The 13353-nt window shown below is 28.3% G+C and overlaps 4 protein-coding genes across 4 annotated transcripts; 1 reads left to right on the top strand and 3 right to left on the bottom strand.

The window, feature by feature from the left end:
• Positions 1-529: 529 nt before the first annotated feature.
• Positions 530-4203, bottom strand: Tbc1d15-17 (TBC1 domain family member 15/17). Its single transcript, XM_035081206.1, has 8 exons — positions 3876-4203; positions 3032-3124; positions 2461-2956; positions 2117-2394; positions 1814-2012; positions 1505-1722; positions 1103-1417; positions 530-1025 (listed from the first exon to the last, which is right to left on the bottom strand). The coding sequence occupies exons 1-8, from the start codon at positions 3900-3902 to the stop codon at positions 747-749; spliced, it is 1905 nt and encodes a 634-aa protein (XP_034937097.1). The 5' UTR covers positions 3903-4203; the 3' UTR covers positions 530-746.
• A 537-nt stretch (positions 4204-4740) lies between these two features.
• LOC118065722 (A disintegrin and metalloproteinase with thrombospondin motifs 5-like) lies at positions 4741-6039 on the bottom strand. Its single transcript, XM_035081191.1, has 4 exons — positions 5774-6039; positions 5427-5621; positions 5083-5223; positions 4741-5017 (listed from the first exon to the last, which is right to left on the bottom strand). Exons 1-4 carry the CDS (start codon positions 5905-5907, stop codon positions 4741-4743), a joined length of 747 nt encoding a protein of 248 aa, XP_034937082.1. The 5' UTR covers positions 5908-6039.
• On the bottom strand, positions 5964-7274 carry LOC118065721 (venom metalloproteinase 3-like). Its single transcript, XM_035081190.1, has 7 exons — positions 7268-7274; positions 7131-7198; positions 7011-7059; positions 6748-6944; positions 6569-6661; positions 6313-6487; positions 5964-6232 (listed from the first exon to the last, which is right to left on the bottom strand). Exons 1-7 carry the CDS (start codon positions 7272-7274, stop codon positions 5964-5966), a joined length of 858 nt encoding a protein of 285 aa, XP_034937081.1.
• A 280-nt stretch (positions 7275-7554) lies between these two features.
• Positions 7555-12670, top strand: LOC118065686 (uncharacterized). The gene is made up of 12 exons (XM_035081121.1): positions 7555-7586; positions 8037-8083; positions 9473-9552; positions 9701-9764; positions 9837-10036; positions 10442-10537; positions 10629-10749; positions 10848-11077; positions 11260-11408; positions 11506-11682; positions 11781-11915; positions 12016-12670. Exons 1-12 carry the CDS (start codon positions 7555-7557, stop codon positions 12668-12670), a joined length of 1986 nt encoding a protein of 661 aa, XP_034937012.1.
• Positions 12671-13353: the final 683 nt, after the last annotated feature.

Here is a 13353-nt window from a genome sequence, read left to right as displayed (position 1 = left end):
ATAATGTGAAATATTGAAATAATCCGTGATAAGTTTCTAAAAAATGTATATGAATTTTTAAACATATACGTTTTACAAATATGTATAAAACATATTGTAAATAGGAATGTTGAATCATATTTGAATTTTTTTACTCCCAACGTTGACTCCAAAAAATTTTTTTTTATTGGTATCTAGTGAAAAAGTAGATTTATAAAAAAGTAAGCAAACCAATAGATGAATGTAATCAAAGAATGACGAATAAACACATTTTTATTAATAAAAATAAAAGCTTCATATGGGAATAAAAAAAGAATTAGCTTCTGTTTAATATAAAATTTTTTTTCGGTAGATGGTTTATCTACTGGTCTGCGTACTATACTTTTAATAATAATTGTAATAAAATAAAAGTGTACGAAAATTTTGGATGCATGAAAAGAACTAATAAAAGCAATAATTATATTAAACATTATAATAGGGATATTTTTTTTAGAAAAACATACTATTTAATAATATTTGTAAAATCTTTTATTTATTTAAATCTCTCACTACGATATTTTTATCTTATAATATATATATATATACATCTATTTTTATATTAAACTATAAATGAAAATATACAAAACGTATTTTTGTAAGATTAAAAAATCTTAAAATCGTTTTATATGTCACATAAACGATTCAAAAGATTAGCAACAGCTTCATTAACAAATGATTTTTCTGGCTCTTTGTCAATATATATATTAAATTTATCCATATATATATATTTATGGGCATGTCGTACTCAATCCTTGTTCTACGACAATGTTTTTATCTTCATCTTGAATACCATGTGTATTACTGTCTTTTTGTTCAGGGAGTGAAATATTACAATCGTCGTCAACTCCACTTGCAGATGGCCATGAGCCTTCTAAAGGTTCCAAACCGATAATCGTACGTACATTGTTTGGTAATTCAGGTGCTACTGCTATCAATTGTTCATAAATACTTTCAGCTTTTGACAATGTTTCAGATAAATCAATGTGTAAAGATAAATCGTTGATGTGCTAAAAAAATAATTGAAATAATTGTTAGTTTATGTTCATTTTTGTACTTTTTATAAAATTAAAATTATAAATCTTACTTTTAAAATTTCAGTGAAACCATATCGATTCTCAATCAAAGCACTTTTTTCGGTGTCTAAAATTGCTGCACACAACAATAAATGAAAATTCTTACACGGTAAATCTGTCCATAAAATCTCCCATAATTTCATTATATCAACGGTATTAAATTCCCGTTTGAATAATACAAGAAGCCAACGAAAACAGAAAAACATATTTCCTGAATCATTTTTATCTAAATACTGTGCTAACTGAGGCTCAACAATTTGTAATAACATATGAAGTTGACATAACTGGGTTTTCATTCCAGCTTGATCCATTTCGAAATTTGAACTCTATGCAAAATAAATAATTAATACTTAATTATTGATGAAAGAAAAAACATCATTATCAATTAATGAATAAATTTTAAATATACATACAACTTTTTTCATGAACCCAACGAAGCACCAAAATGCATCAACTTCGTTATCCATCAAACATAAAATAGGACTAAGTAAATCACTCATACCTTGAACATAGCCTAAATCAAAATTATACATAACATAAGTCATGAGAATTTCATATAATTGTACAAGATGAGCATTATTATCTCCTGAATAATAGGGATGATTTCTGTCTGTTCGATTGACATCTTTTCCTAAAATTAAAATGTAAAAATTACTATAAGTATTTACAAGATTCTTATTTTTATTAGAAATTATATTTACAAATATTAAGATTACAATTACCAATAAGACTCTTTCGATCGCGATAATCTGAAAAATTGTTTTCTTGTTCAGAAGACATTGATCTCCATTGTAATTTCATTTTATAATATTCATCTGTTTTAGCTCTTTTTAGTTCAATTCTTTCTATGCGTGTAGAATCCCATGGATAATAACCCAAAAGAAATTTCCATACCTCATATCGTAATGATGGAACAATGCCCTAGAATGAAATATTTTCTATGTAAATAATGAGCATAAATAAGTAAAACTTTATAAAAAACAACTGAATTCAATTGATTTTTAATGTTAAAAAACATAACGAACCCCGCGGAAAATCACTTTTCGTACAAGTTCTGGATTAATTATTCTTCCTGATGGATCTTTGTAGTCATCCCACTGTTCTTGGCTGAGAGGAACACCTCGTGGGCATAGTTTTTTTGGAGGGAGAATAATTTTTTGTCGTGTTTGTCCAATAATGTCATACTCATATTCTTCTTCAGATACGCAAGAAGCAAGTGGTGGTGAAATTTCTACTGTTAATGAACGATTCAAAAGATCAGCAACAGCTTCTTCAACAGGTTGTTTTGCTGGCTCTTTATATACTGTAAAATAGACAAATCATGATTTTATGTTTTATCATCAATTACATAAATATTAATCAAACTTACACCAAATATCAGCAAGTTTACTGAATGCTTCCAGTGTCGTTTCATATGGTCTGTTATGCAAATTTTTCACAAACTTCCATACATAATCTGAAGTATTTTCTTGAAATAAATCTAATTCAGCGAATGATTTATTCATAGCAGCAGAGAATGTTTCAAGAACAAGATATAAATTTTTGTCTGTTTTTGATTTGACAAATGTGATAAAACTCTTTAATGAATTAATAAAACTTTCAGCATTTGATAATTGAAAAAACGCAACGTATGTAGTTCCATCCCTTAACATGAATATTAATTGTTGACCACCGTGATTTATGCGAAATGACTTTAAATCTGAGAATAATATACGAACTACTCTTGTTTGACATAAAAATTCAGAACTCTCTGTTCTTGTATTCCTTGTGTGCGATTCAACAACAGACCATTCTGGATCTTGATCAGGATTTTCTGATACAACTGATACTTCTTGTGGCTTCCATTCAATACATTTTCCAAAACTCTATAAAATCGTAAAATATCATGTATAAAAATAACTTTTTTCAGTTTAAATAAGATTATTCGATTGATTTCTTACATATTCGACGATATTAAGACTGCCTGAGCTATGTATTTCATCTTCTTTGATATTTGTTCCCCTTAAAACTACACCAGCATGGATACAAAGTTCCTGTAAATGTCATTAATTAATCAATAACATAACACGTATCGGATAATAGAATAATTATAAGTATGGATTAATCAAGTACCATGATTTCATTTAAGTTATCTGAGTAATTAATCTTTGATCACTAACTCTTTACTTGACTGCTCCAAAAAAATTCTCAAAGTTGATAATCATTTGACAACAAATTGAAGGTTAAGTTATCCACCAACTTTTTATTTTATGAACAATTCAAGAAATAAAGTCAAACTTTTTATTGACATTAAAATGATGATTTATTTTAAATAATTTATTGTGTACTGATCAATTCCTAAAATATGTCATTGCGTATATATCAATATTTTATCTTTATACTGATATGATAACCTTCATGTCTAATGATTGAGCCATACTCATAGCCAAGTTTAAAAGTTCTATTTAATATTAACATGAATTATCTATTTATTTAGATTTAAAATACTATTAATGATAGAAAATCAATCTATCAATATATTTTATTATAAAAGCCATTATTGTCATTATAATTATTTACTTTCAGCCTCTTATTTCTCAGATACTAAATTGGAGTCTAAAATATAAAAAATAGTTCAATGGAAGATAAAAAGGAAACATTTTGTTAAATCAATTGCTTCAATTCCATAAATATAAGTATTTCCGTATCATATTGTCTAAATGTAATTGTAACATTGTTATATTATTTAAAAATGTATGATGACTTTTCAAGTTAATGCAGTTGACATTTGTAAAAATTTCTTACCTTGCTTTTTTCAACAGGTTCAAACATTTTAAAAGTTTTTCAGCTAATATTTATTAATAATGAATAATATTAAATTTGATAGATGCGTAAACAGCATTAATCATACTCTTATTCACTTTTATTTACTTCTCAAAAAAGGTAATCAAAGGAACTATAGTCAAGTTAATTAAAACGACATAAAATATATATTAATCATAGTTCATTACAGAAGAATTGAACGTCAAAATACATCAGAATCTTACGAACATTGTTTATTTGAGAAATTCTATATACACACGTATACGTAAGAGAATTCTCAACAAAGAATAAAGAAATATATGGATAGAAGGAGAAAGCTACTTCTGAGCTTCTAGGTAAGACAGTGTATTCTTTGATAACAATAATTTCAAGGATGTGCCCAACTGATTTGTCGGTATTATATCGTTAATCAACATGTTGAGAGTTTTTTACTGGTCACTAGATGGAAATAGTATATCTTTCTTTGTCAGCTGTGATTTTTATTTATAAATTTGATATCAAATAATAACAATATAATCTGCTCGAAACTTCATTGTAAATGACATTTTTAATTTAATATTCTACTTAAAAACTTCTTTTTTGTTAGTCATTTGTCATTTTTATTATTAGATGCTGTCCAATTAAAAAAACAAAACTACAAAGGATGATTCTTTATCATCGTCTTTCATTACTCGATGCAATGAAATTAATATTTTACTCAACGTAAAATACTTCTTCAAAACTAATATATAATTAATTAATTGAAATATACAATTTTTAAGGTAATTATTTACACGAATAATAAAAAAAATTAGTTTTTAATGCATGATTTTCTATTGAGAGATATATTTAGAAGAAGTAAATTAAGTTAATAAGTAATTTTGTCCATGTCTACACATTGTTTGTGGAGGCATATTTTATTTTCTCCACAAGAGGTACCATCTGAAACGCCTGCATAAACATACGATTCGCCGTTAGCATTCAAACATGTCAATGACACACATATATTTTCATGCTTGTTAGTTGCATGTAAATTTCCTAAATATTTGCATTGTGTATCAACGTCTGTTATTTTTCCGGGCAAAAATCTCGATATCCTTTTTCCGAATTTGGGTCTATTAAAGAGGCACTCAGATTGTTGAGAGCTAGAATAACAAATTTATCATCATCATTTGAAAATATATAGGTAAATTATAATACAAATACATACTTGAGGAAGTTTTCAATGTCGTGAATAGAGCAGTACGACCAGTCTGATGAATTGGCATTTACTGTAAGAATTGGAGCCATTATAAGTCCATTTTCTTCATTACATTTTTGGTTCACAGTACCATCATGTTTAGCACCGAGTCTAAAAAAATTGGTCATTATTAAGTTGGATAAAAAGGAGAATCAGCCCATATAAGGTATTGTTGGTTCAATGTGAAGTTATCATTCAATTATGTGTTAAAATTAGAGAATCATCGAGATGACAATTAATGCTAATCCAGTCTTGAAAAATGATTGAATTATTGAAGTGGAATACTGGGTTTTCAAAACTTAAAAGCTACTTACAAATGTCCAAGTTCGTGAGCAGCTGCATGAACGTTAGCACAACCACCTTCATCGTGAATTAGAGCTGATTTAAAAATTGTAAGTGTATAACCAGTTGAAGTATATTCTAGTTCAGGCAAAGCACAAGCACCGTTTGTGTACGTCATACCAACAGTTTTTATTGTTCCGTTATTATTTTTAGCAATGAAATCCGTCCTTTAAAACAAATATGATATTAACGGATATTGATTATATTCTTCTTTAAAATAATTAAAAAGAAACACTTGTTTCGGATTGGTAATAGCTTATTTAGCTATTTTTAATTCTCGAAAATAATTTTTCTATAAATTTAAAAACAAAATACTCACGATGATAATGTTATAAGTGCATCAAAGTTAATTTTTCCACTCAATACTTCTTCTAGTTTTCTTATCAAGAGTGCACTGTGATACAATGCTTTGTCCGCTAATAAACCATAAGGATTTTGTTGAATAAATTGCATATGTGAAAGTGATTCTGGTCCCTAGAATAAAGCAACAAACATATTGTACATTATAATTAATATACCTCAACTTTTACACTCATTATTTTCATATTATCAATGCTTACTTCAGCAATAATAATTCCAGCAATATTTAACCTGATTTTAGGATTTTGAAAAGTCCGATATCTAAAATCAACACTATTCCAGAATGCTAAAATGTATTTTACAATATCGTAATGTTGACGATTGAATTTTTCAAATAGTGAATAATCTACTACTATCAGCAGTTCTGGAAAAATTACATCAGGAATAGATCTCTTGGATCTCCCAGTTTTGAATGATGCTGTTGAATAATATTTTTCATGAACCAACTGAATGATTTATAATTATAGAAATGAATCAATTAAAATAAAAAATTCTTACGAGGCTGAAGTGTTTTTAGATGATCTGGTACTTCTGGTAGTCTTGAAACAATATGATAGGTATAATTACCACGTTCAAACTCTGGTATTTTATCAACAAATCTCTTATATTTTTTATGATGGATTCCATTTGAAATTGGCCGAATGGTAAGACGTTTTCCACCAATTACTCCCTCCTAAATTACATTTCAAAATAATTTTGTGTTTTGTAAAAATCTTGTTCTTAATAATAAGACCATAGGTAAGTAGCTAGTTACCAATTTATAGTTTCCATTAGGAAGTTTAGTTATGATCATCGTAGCTGCCTCTTTAGCATCTTCATATAAAACGTTAATAATGTCGTTCATGGTCTTCAAAAATGAAATTTTTAATTTAGTTATTAATAATCAAATTAAGAAAAACTCTATTTTTTTTTATTTTAAATTCATTTACTTACCCCATCGTATTTACCAAACAAACCATTAGGTCTAATATAATAAATTGGTGTTATATCTGTTGCCAACATTCCATCATGGGGTTCTAGCCATAATTTAATATGTTCTCCAAAAGCTTCAAGTGAAAAATGAATTCCTCTACCAGTATCTCTTTTTTGTATTCTTGATCGATGAATTGGTATAATTTCATATTCTGAATCTATATTTACAAGTCGTATTATTTATTGGAAATCAGTTTTTTAGTAAGATTTATATGCACGCTTACCTTCTGCATCAATCACTAATGGTTCTTCTAGCATAAAATCATCACTGATCTACAAGATTTTATAAGTTATAAATTATTTAATTATAAAAAAGAATTATGATTAAAAATAATTTTTATTACCGATTTTGAAACTGCACAACTGATGAAACTGAGTAGAATAAATCTCCCAAGTATTATTGTATTCAATACTAAACAATAAATAATAAATATACTTCAATTTGAAAAAAATAATTATCTTTAATATTTTATCTAAATACCTTTCATGTTGAAAAATTGTCTTTACTTGATGACAATTGCAATAGTTGTGCCACGAAGATGATTAGAAAACGTGAAATAAAATTTGAGTTACAAGGCATTTATAAATTGAATGAAGTCCCTGATACACAATTGATGGATTATTAATTTATACAAATAAATTTAACAATAAAATATTTAAGAAAAGAAATTTTATTGACTTGATTTGTAGCCTTAACAGTCTATCTATTTATATAACTTGATTAATTATAATATTAGAGCTTTATGTTGCTCAATATCAATACAAAGTATGGAGAAAGACTGGGCTATGTTGAGTTACATGTAAGTTATAATATATGAATTCATAAATAATTTCATTTTGAATATTAATCTCATATATTATTGTAAGTTATATAAAATAAATTGTGTTGTCTTTTTCAATTTTCATAGGGTAAACATGATTCATATGGTTTTGAAGTTTATAAATCCTTCTTTTGAATTAACATCGACGTCTGATGATCATCAACAATTGGAATATATCAAATAATTGAATGATTAATTTTCTGTTGGTTGGAAAATTGAAATGATGATACATTTGTCGGAGTCCACTGTTTGAACTCTTGGATCCTGAAAAGTAGTGGAAGTTGGATATGGACAGACATGGAAGGCTTTCAGTCACACCTAAAGTATTGATGACATCTAACTTCGTCAAATACAGTGTACCGAAGTTTTCAATCTCTTCAGAATGCACAATCAGAGGCAGATAGATGGGAAAATTTAATTATTTTTAAGGACTGTAGCGGAAAGAAACAAGAATAAAAAGTGGAATGACAATTCAGGTGAGATCATGGATAATAATCATACAATTATTTTATAATGTCTTGGACGGTTGAAAAGAATTAACTTCTAGCAGTTGAACTTGGTCTCATAGTTTGAAACTAATTTGAATAGCTTTTCTGAGAGAAAGTGTTTGATTAACTTGATGTTATAAGATAATTTAGGGTTACACAATCGCTGTGAAAAAGCAAAGTTTAAGTGCTTTGACAAAGCTATCATTGAATGACGATCTCCATTGCAAGAATAATTGATTTTAACAATCATTCCAATCTGTATTATAATATTTGTCATAGAAATATTTTTTAGTAATGTAACGGAAATGTAATAAATAAATCAAACATTTTGTCATGGCATACAGTATGTCTCATTTTGCATTTTACTCTTCTCAAATCAACGTAAGCTTGAGAAACTGGTAATACGATAACATACTAAAAGTACCGGTGCATAGATACTTTACGAACAATGCATGTTTTCCTTGGAGCAGAATGCAGTTGAAATTCAAATAAATTTTTATTAATATGATTCTGGTAAACCAATAATTCAATTACGATATCATATAGTCATGGCTATTGCTTGTTACAATAAATACTGATTTTAATAATCATTCCAATCTGTATTATAATATTTGTCATAGAAATATTTTTTAGTAATGTAACGGAAATGTATATTTCTCATATTCTATAGAAAAGTGAACATGAAGATTCGGGTTTAACACGTGTTAAACATAAACTAGTACTAGTTCAAACAAATGGTTTGTGTTTGTTTTTGAGTAAATATTGCATTAATGTTGGATGTTATTAGAACTCACATTTTCTCTGTGATTGTTGCACAACCAAATTAAATTTCATTTAAAAATGAATATCCAAGGTTGATAAAATATTTAACAGAAACCGGTAGTTTGGATGATTAACTATGAATGCGATTTCATAAAAAAAGTCAATAAAAAAGATCACTTCCTCATAGATTAGGTATTTTATCGATAATTAAGTTAAATTAACTGTAAATAAGTCAATAAAACTGATATCATTCTCACCAATTATTCCAATTTTATTTGAATTTTTACAATTGATCAAAGCCAAATTAGCAGTACCTCCAAGTTAGACTATGTGCATTCCAATGACAAAATATGTTTATTTGTGTGGTTGTAAATTTATCTATTTGTTGACTCGTGAATTAATTTTATCTTTTAATTTTTCCTATGATAAAGCCCTAATTTGAATAAAAGTCGATCATACTCAATATAAATACATGCTTCTTCTCAAGACGATCCATCATTGTTTCTTGATCTGTTGAGGAGAAACTTGTATTTGTGATAAAATGTTGGGTGAGTTGAACAACAATTACTGAAAATACTTGTTTCGATGATAATTTATTATTAGAATTTGTTTCAGGAATTCTTCAAGCTAAACTAGCGGTAGTCCTAGTATTGCTGAAACTGGTCTTTGCTGTAGATAATATAGACAAGGTCCAAGTGAGTACAATAATTCATTTACAGCAATTTAACAAGTCAGAATATCATGATACATTTAGAGAAATTTTCTTTTGATTATCTCATTTTTGAAATATCATTCATCGTTCAACTCTGACTGATACAATAATTAATTCAAAATTTTATTCAGTATTTCAAATCCTTGACGCCCCAAGAACGCCAAGAGATATTCAATACAGATGATGTAGACCATGGTGGGTATATTAAACGAAACAATCAATCGAAACCTTCTTATGAAATATTAATCATTTTGAATCCATTTACAGTTCCGGAATTCGAAATCATAGACGTCGAATGGCCAAAAGTACATAAAAGATCATTCGATGAATCCATTCCTATCATTGTACCACTTGCACAAGGAAATGTCAACTTGAATTTAAAAGTAGCTGCTCCTCTTATTGGTCCAAATACGCCTGTCTACACCTTCCGTACAAGAAACGGACGGATTTATGCAGAAAAAAACACTGTACGTATTGAAAAATACATTTTGAAAAAGAAACATTGTACATTGCTTTAAACTACGGCGATTCCTTGGTAAAAAAATTTTGTTTTCCAAAAGTTCACTGAATGATCTCAATTAAAGAAGTTCCTCATGTTCTTCTTGAGGGACTAAGGAGTACTTTCAGGAAATATTAAGGGAATCTTAATTTTTTTTCTGTGTTGGATTTATCTACCGAACTTCTACTGAACACCTTCTTGAAAAGTCAATCTGCTCTTTCAAGAACTTATCAGTAAATTGCATTCATCGTTATTTATGAAACTGTCAAACATAATAAGAATAATGTGACTTTTTATTTAATTATTCGTCTTATTCTTCGTTCTTTTTAATGAATCTTCTAAAATGTTAATCCAAAAATAATCTATTTTTTAGCCATTCAAAGATTATACATTAAATATTTACGAAGATGAGGATCAACAAGCATCCATGGTGGTCAACGTTGATGCTGATGGGAACAAATACATCCATGTAATACACTAGATTTTTTTTTTTATAAATGATAGATATAATTAAAAGAATTGTCGATAGAAGATTTAATCCCATTTCTCTTTTCCTATAGTCTGGTATCATTGAATCACACAATATCTCTATTCATCGAGCACCAAATCCTCAAAACACTAGACACCGAACTTCTTACATCGTCAGACTTATAGATTTACTCCTTTTTGGTGGTCAACCACGTATGTATTAATTACTTATTGTATTCTTTATAACTGGTAATTCACTGTCATGGATCTAAGTTACAGCGAAAATAATATTTGTTCTTTTTTTTTTACAGCTATCAGAAATCCAGACAACGTACAAACCGACTCACCAGTAATAGTACCTGCTGTCATTTACCCAGAAATCTTAGTGATAGTTGACTCAACAATATATGACAAATATGATCATAATTTTGATATATTCAAAAATTACATTCTGAATTTTTGGACTGCTGTTAATCAAAAGTATAAACCCTTGTCTGGACCAAAATACAAACTCAGCATCGCCGGTATTGCTGTTGCTGAAGTAAGTATATCATAAGCATAGACAATTGGAAATTATTGACTAGATCCATCTATAAAGCATGTCTAATGTGCTCATCAGAAGTATGTTTCTTGATCAATTGGGTTGGGTTGGATATATTGACAGAATTAGACTTATTGAAATTAATTGTCAATAATTAATACTAAATTATTCATGCTTTCCAGGACCGTAATGCATTTCAATTTATGAGTTTACATTCGTCTTATACCAATGTAAACTTCGATAATGCATTAAATACCTTGGGAGCATGGTTGTACAACAACGACAACATCATTCCTATAGAAAGTTATGATGTTGCTATGGTTCATACATTGTAAGTATTTTTTATCATAAAGATAAAATTATTCTTAAGTCAATTTATGAAACGTCTAAGATCCAAACATACTAATTTCAATTACTTGTCTTCTCAGATTGAGTTCATCCAGTTCTATATTCGATTTCGTCACAAACCGTAATACAGTTGGCTTAGCAAATTTGGCGAGCGCATGTCAAGTAAATAATAGACAAGGTGTAATGAAGAAGTCAATTATATTTGATGATAATAATTATGGATCTATTTATACTGCAGCTCATGAATTAGGACATATGTAAGTACATTGATCGACTTCAATTGCTTCGATAGATTTGCTATCAATTAGTGATAATATTTGGATATATTGATTTACTATTATCTTTTAATTTAAAGGCTCGGTAGTAACCATGATGACAACGTGGGATGCGGCTCACAATTCATAATGTCATCTGTTGGCCGTCAAGATGCGCATTTGAGAAGGTTAACATGGTCTCAATGTTCAATAAATGGCTTTCGTCAATTTTTGAGGTAATTTGTTGTTAAAAATATCAATATTCTTGATACGAATCATTAGATTTTTTTATATGAAAAAACAATGAAATATTAATCTTTTTCATTATTAATCCAGAACCAATCCTACATGTTTATTCAATGTTCCTGAATCATATCAGAAGATGATGCAAGCAACAACAACACCGAGACCTGAAGTTTATATTGATAATATTTATAATCCAGTTGATACTGCTTCTATTACTCCAAAGAGAGGCTTTTTTGATGACGCCAGTAATGTAATTGCAAATAATCGAAGGGGTAGAAGCAGACCTATTATCCCAGTGGATAGATTTAATCAATTTATTCCTCAAACAAATTCCAAATATTCGGATCTAGCACGCATCGAATCTCAACATGGCTCCCTGAGTTCTAATTTCGAGGAATTTACTATCGATTTACAGAACGTGTCACCCGACCAAATCATATACGGACAGATTGTGAACAAATCAGATTTATTCATATTCATCCTAAACAAACCAACACAAAATATTCCTGCTACATCATTGTATGGTCAACAAAATTACAATGGTTTATTAGCAGGGAATAATAATGGAGTTGCTTCTCCTTTGAATAATAATTATGGAGTGGGTACAGGTAATCCTAGGATCTCGGTAAGCAGACAACCGATAGCAGCGAACTCATTTCCAGAACGTGTACCAACCACTTATAATAATCCAAAGATAAGAAATAACAATGGAGCAGCAGAAACTGGATTCATTTGGATAAATTGAATTGTTTCAAGAAAAAATATTCCATTAGTGAATGAAATTAAAATATGAAAAGTAATTAAAAAACATGAGAGATATTTAATTAAATTATAAATAAAGATTTATAACAGAAAAATTATTTAAAAGGTAAAAATGTATATTTATAATAACGTTGTACCTTAATAAATAAAATAAAAAAGAATCTTAAGTAATTGTGAAAATTCTTTAAGAGCATTTCGATAGAAGTTCTCTTTTCTAATGACGTTGGTTCTCATGTCTTTGGCTTAAGTACTTGCAGTTTATTACTTCTTTTTACGTGTTTTTTCTACTCTTTTTAAAACTTGCCTTTTATGTTTCTCTTTTCCTGCTGATTGTATTATATAAATCTTTCATATGCCTTGAAGGAGGACTTTTATTGGACTACTTTAAAACACATTGTGATAGGGTCGTTTTTTAAGATTTGTAATTTTATCATACACGATGATCATGTCAAGAAAATAAATTTGTGTTGTCGTATTGAATGTCAGCAGATACAACTATTGTTTAAGTAATAAACTTATAAAATAGAACACTCATAAGGGATGTTTAAAAACTCAATCTCTATTCACCATGCTTGGTGTGCTGATGATGAATAGAGCCAGTTTTACAACATGACAAAACTTTAGTAATAAATAATTATATGGTTAACAGAATAAAAAATACATTTG

Source organism: Chelonus insularis, unplaced genomic scaffold, assembly GCF_013357705.1.
Source record: "Chelonus insularis isolate UGA/USDA-ARS -01 unplaced genomic scaffold, ASM1335770v1 contig_321_pilon, whole genome shotgun sequence".
NCBI classification, from domain to species: domain Eukaryota; kingdom Metazoa; phylum Arthropoda; class Insecta; order Hymenoptera; family Braconidae; genus Chelonus; species Chelonus insularis.
The sequence above is the reverse complement of the archived record's forward strand: the minus strand, read 5'-3'. Positions and strand labels throughout refer to the sequence as shown.